Source organism: Bison bison, unplaced genomic scaffold, assembly GCF_000754665.1.
Source record: "Bison bison bison isolate TAMUID 2011002044 unplaced genomic scaffold, Bison_UMD1.0 scf7180017864062, whole genome shotgun sequence".
Classification (NCBI taxonomy): Eukaryota; Metazoa; Chordata; class Mammalia; order Artiodactyla; family Bovidae; genus Bison; species Bison bison.
This window is the reverse complement of record NW_011494634.1, coordinates 2002166-2008165: the sequence shown is the minus strand read 5'-3', so window position 1 is coordinate 2008165 and position 6000 is coordinate 2002166. Positions and strand designations below refer to the sequence as shown.

General features: G+C 39.4%; 1 protein-coding gene across 4 annotated transcripts in view; it reads right to left on the bottom strand.

Annotated features, from left to right (window-relative positions):
• Window positions 1-6000, bottom strand: part of CFAP54 (cilia and flagella associated 54) — a 308337-nt gene that overhangs the window by 17787 nt on the left and 284550 nt on the right. For all 4 annotated transcript variants that reach the window (XM_010836300.1, XM_010836298.1, XM_010836299.1 and 1 more), the window contains one exon: window positions 5136-5210. In XM_010836300.1, the coding sequence (XP_010834602.1) occupies window positions 5136-5210 (75 nt within the window). The remainder of the gene's footprint in view (window positions 1-5135; window positions 5211-6000) is intronic.

The following is a 6000-nucleotide window of genomic DNA, read 5'->3' as shown; positions in this document are numbered from 1 at the left end:
GGTTTTTCCAGTGGTCATGTATGGATGTGAGAGTTGGACTGTGAAGAAAGCTGAGTGCCGAAGAATTTATGCTTTTGAACTGTGGTGTTGGAGAAGACTCTTGAGAGTCCCTTGGACTGCAAGGAGATCCAACCAGTCCGTTCTGAAGGAGATCAGCCCTGGGTGTTCATTGGAAGGAATGATGCTAAAGCTGAAACTCCAGTACTTTGGCCACCTCACGTGAAGAGTTGACTCATTGGAAAAGACTCTGATGCTGGGAGGGATGGGGGGCAGGAGGAGAAGGGGACGACAGAGGATGAGATGGCTGGATGGCATCACCGATTCGATGGATGTGAGTCTGAGTGAACTCCGGGAGATGGTGATGGACAGGGTTGCCTGGCATGCTGTGATTCATGGGGTCGCAAAGAGTCAGACACAACTGAGCGACTGAACTGAACTGAACTGAACTGATGCTGTGCTGAGTCGTTTCAGTCATGTTTGACTCTTTATGACCCCATGGATGGTAGCCCACAAGGCTCCTCTGTACTTGGGATTCTCCAGGCAAGAATATGGAGGGAGTTACCATGTCCTCCTCCAGGGGATCTTCCTGACCCAGGGACTGAACATGCATCTTTTAGGTTTCCTGCATTGGCAAGTGGGTTCTTTACCACTAGCGCCACCTGAGAAACCCCTATTTGCACTAGACCCTACTCCCAATACTAACATACTTTATTTACTTTAATCCTCACGATTGTGAGGCATTATTCGTATTATTATCCCACTTTATATCTGAGAAAACTGAAGCTTAGAGAAGTTAAATAATTTGCCTTGGGTCAAACAAGATCCAAGGCTGGGATTTCAACCCAGGTCTGTCAGGAGCCAAAGCCCCTAAATGTTATAAATCATGTGTCTTCAAAAACCAATTTTTTTCTGTGACACACTCTTGCATTGCAGGCAGATTCTTTACCATCTGATCCATCAGGGAAGCCCTCGTAAACCACAGTTTGTACAAAATTATATTTAAGCCTGATTTTTTAATTACCAATGGTCTGCTGCAGTAATTCTACACATTTCCACAATAAAAAATTAAGTTCTTCATTTAAAAAAAATGGAAGAATAACAAATGGCTAGATGAAAAAAAATCAGATATTAAATTTCAGGTATTGAAAATTAAAGAGAATTTAATTCAGTTCCAGAAACATTAACCAAGTGATGTCCTGTACAAGGCACTGTAAGAATTCATTCAAAGATTGAGATAGCATCGCCCCTGCTCCAGAGAAGCCAAAGTACTCGTGGTAGGGACACAGTGTAATGTTTCAAGACTTACTAAAATATAATCTCCTAAGAGAAGTCTCCCCTATCACCTATCTAACCTGCTGACCCATTCTCTGTTACTTTCTATCACAGGGATAAGCATACTTTTTCTGTAAAGGGCCAGATGGTAAACGATTTAGGCTTAGTGGGTTATATGGTCTCTGTCAAAACCACTCAGCTCTGCTGTTGTAGTTTGAAAGCAGCTTTAGACCCACTGGTAAACAAATGAACATGGCTGTGTTCCAATAAAACTTTATTTACAAACAGGCAGTTGGCCAAGTAACTGTGCCAACTGGGCACAGTTTGCCAACCCTACTCTAACATCTCACTCTGTTTTTTCCTTTATAGCACTTAACAAAGTGTGGTATTATCTTATTTATTTATTTACTGTTTCCCTCCACACACACAAAAAAATAGCAGCTCCAAGAGAGTGGGGTCCTTGTTGCTTGTTCACAGCAGGCTCTCTAGGGTCTATAAAAGAGTTCCTGACACCTAGGCAACTCACTCTGTGTATTTGTTGATCAGTTACATGAATGAACACCATTCCACAAAAGGAGAAACATGGACTGCCAACAAAATATGAACTATATTTGGCCTTACTGTTAATAAATATAAAATAACTGAAAATGTCATTTTTTACTTGTTAGATGTACAACAGTTAGAAGAAGAGAATGATGAGGAGGGGAGGAGGGGTGTAAGGGGGAGGGAGAGAGAGAGCAGAAAGAGGATGAGAACTAGTGTGGATGGGTATGTGGGCAAACTGGGCCTCTCACTACTGCAGGTAGGAGAGAGAACCGGTGGCCATTTGCAATTATACACCAAGTTGTATATGCCCATTCAAAAAGGGCAAAGGATTGAACAGACATTTCTCCAAGGATATACAAAAGGGTAATCGGCACATGAAGGATTCTCAATTAAAATAGTTTTAGAGAAATGCAAGTCAAAATCACAATGAGGTACCACTTTACATCCATTAAGATGGCTATTTTCAAAAAAGAGAAAATAAGTGTTGGTGAAGAAATGGAGATTTTAGAACCCTCTTGCACTGTTGATGGGAATGTGAAATGGTGCAGCTGTTGGGCGTTCCTTAAAAAGTTAAGCGCAGAATTACTATATGAGCCACCAATTCCTCTCCTAGGTATATGCCTGGATACGTATACACTCATGTTTATAGTAGCATTATTTACAAGAGCCAAAAAGTAAAAACACCTTGAATGTTCATCTATTCACAGAAGAGTGGATAAACAAATATGGTATATGCATACAATGGAATATTATTTAGTCTTAAAAAGGAATGCAGTACTGATACATGCTAAAACATGGATGAACTTTGAAAACATTGTGTTAAATGAAGTGTGTGTGTGTTGGTGGCTCAGTCATGTCCAACTCTTTGTGGCCCATGGACTGTAGCCCACAAGGCTCCTCTGTCCATGGGATTCTCCAGGCAAAAATACTGAAATGGGTTGTCACTTCCTATTCCAGGGGATCTTCCCATCCCAAGGATTGAACCTGCATCTCTAAGTCTCCTGCATTCGCAGGCAGATTCTCTACCACTAGCGCTACCTGGAAAGTCCAAATGAAGTAAGCTAGGCACAAAAAACCAATATTGTATGATTCCATTTATATGTAATATTCAGAACAGGCAAATAGTAGAATAGAGGTTATCAGGAACTTGGGGAGGAGAGGAAATGAGAGTTATTATTTAATGGGTACAAAGTTTCTAACTGGGATGGTGAAAAATCTGTGGAGATGGATGGAGGAGATGTTTGCACAATATTTTGAATGTACTTAATGCCACTGATATATACACTTTAGAAATGATTAAAATTATAAATTTTATATTATATATGGTTAACCACAATAAGGTGTATACAGATCTTTCTTGATTTAGGGAGGGGTGGTGAAAAGTGTCCAACTCTTTGTGATGTCCCAATAAATGGGTCAATAAGTGGATCTGCAAAGAGATCAGACCAGTCAATCCTAAAGGAAATATGATTCAAAGAGCTGAATCATTTGAAAAGACCCTGATGCTGGGAAAGATTGGGGGCAAGAGGAGACGGGGACGACAGAGGATGAGATGGTTGGATGGCATCACCGACTCAATGGACATGGGATTGGGTGGACTCTGGGAGTTGGTGATGGACAGGGAGGCCTGGTGTGCTGCAGTTCATGGGGTCACAAAGAGTCAGACATGACTGAGTGACTGAACTGACTGAAAGGAAATCAATCCTGAATATTGGTCGGAAGGACTGATGCTGAAGCTGAAGCTCCAATAGTTTGGCCACCTGATGCGAAGAGCTGACTCATTAGAAAAGACCCTGATGCTGGGAAAGACTGAAGGCAGGAGGGAGAAGTTGGACAAGTTGGACAAGGCAAAGGATAAGTTGGGTGGATAGCACCATTGACTCAATGGAGTTGAGTTGAGCAAACTCCAGGAGCTGGTGAAGGACAGGGAAGCCTGGCGTGCTGCAGTCCATGGGGTTGAAAAGAGTCAGACACGACTGACCAACTGAACAGAAACAATAAATGGATAAACTCATCGTGGGTTGAAAATATTTCAAGTCAAAAATATCCTTAATATACCTAACTTACCAAACATCAGAGCTTAGCCTAGCACACACCTTAAAAGTGCTCAAAACACATACATTAGCCCATAGTGGGACACGGTCATCTAAAACAAAGCCAACTTTACAATAAAATGTTGAGTAGCTCCAGTACTCTTGCCTGGAAAATCCCATGGACAGAGGAGCCTAGAAGGCTGCAGTCCATGTGGTCTCTGAGGGTCGGACACGACTGAGCGACTTCACTTTCACTTTTCACTTTCATGCACTGGAGAAGGAAACGGCAACCCACTTCAGTGTTCTTGCCTGGAGACTCCCAGGGACAGGGGAACCTGGTGGGCTGCCGTCTCTGGGGTCACACAGAGTCAGACACGACTGAAGTGACTTAGCAGCAGCTTATGCATACTTATTATGCACATTTATTGCGTACTGTACTAAAAGTTAAAAACAGAATGGTTGTTACATGTGTGGATTCTTTTCTCTTGGGATCATGTGGTTGATGGGCGCTATGGCTCACTGCTGTTGCCCAGCATTACAAGTATCAGACTGCATTATCACTAGCCTGGGAAAAGTTCAAATTTCAAAATTCGAAGTATAGTTTCTATTGAATAGGTATTGCTTTCACAATATTGTAAAGTTAAAAAATCAAAAGTTGAATCACTGTAAATCAGGGACCATGGGTATATGCTTTTTACTCTAAAATCCTATTCCTAACAATTAACGTGGAGGACGGGTAATGCAGAAGGGTGAAATAAGTATGTACTAGAATCCATCAACTTCAAGATCCATGAATAAGGATCTAATTATATAAATAAAGCCTGACATGACAATACACAAAAGAAACTATTATGTAGGCATTAAATTGAACAGGGTAGACTTTTCACAAAAAATATCTCCATTAACACTATTGCTGAATTTAAAAAAAAGTTAAAAAATGTGTGTGCAGAATGATCTCATTGATGTAAAAAGTCTGAAGTCTAATTACATATGAAAAATATGTAAGATATTCTCCAAAATGTTAATAGTGGTTATTCTCTGAATGGAGGGTTTGAGATGATTTTAAGATTATCCTCTTCACAATTTTCTGTACTATTTTCTAACAAAAAATATGTCTAACCAAAATAACATGCTGTTATAAATTCATGTTTATCACTTTTTTCACATTAATTAAGGAGGGTTAGGCCCTTGATACTTTCATAATAGATGTTTTCTGCATTTCCATTTCCATAGCAACAACATACTTGTGAGAGAATCAGATATAGTTTTAAAAGAGATACATACCTCAGATAGTGGAGTTGCCATTTCATCACCCAAAAACAAAGATACTATTTCATTGCAACAGACAATAATCATGTTCTAGAAATAAAAGACAACATAGTGAGGTTGATCTTATTGGTAAAATACTGGGTATTTTAGTTACAAATTATTTGTCTCATTTGTCTTTTGCTACACCATTCTCTAACCCTAATTCCCAGGATGAAATTTAGAGATATTCAGAGGTCACAATCTTTAAAGTAATTATGGTTACTTGAAAGATACAGAATAGCCACAAAATATAAGATTTAATGATGAATAATAAACTATTTTAGGATTTTTTTCCTGCAAATTCACCACTAAAATTCATATGTTACAGAGGTACAGGTAAAGGAATTTACACCAAAATAAGATTTTGGAAGACCACTTTTCTTCTGAGAAGAGAGCCCTGGAATAAAGAGGGTTGGATCTCAGAAAGTATTTAAGAAAAGATGAACAGTTGGGAATTGACAAAAAAAAAAAAAAAACAACTGGAAAGCGTAAATAAAGAGGAAGAGAGCGGTGGCACGTAGACTCTTTCAGCTGTGGCACGTGAACTCTTAGTTGTGAAGTCCCGTGTGCTGCAACTAAGACCTGGCAAGGACAAATAAATAAGTATTTTTTTGTTTGGATATTTTTATTTTTATTTTTTTAATTTAAATTTATTTATTTTAATTAGAGGCTAGTAAGCCAGAAAGAAAAACACCAATACAGTATACTAACACATATATATGGAATTTAGAAAGATGGTAATGATAACCCTGTATGTGAGACAGCAAGAGACACAGATGTATAGAACAGTTTTTTGGACTCTGTGGGAGAGGGCGAGGGTGGGATAATTTAGGAGAATGGC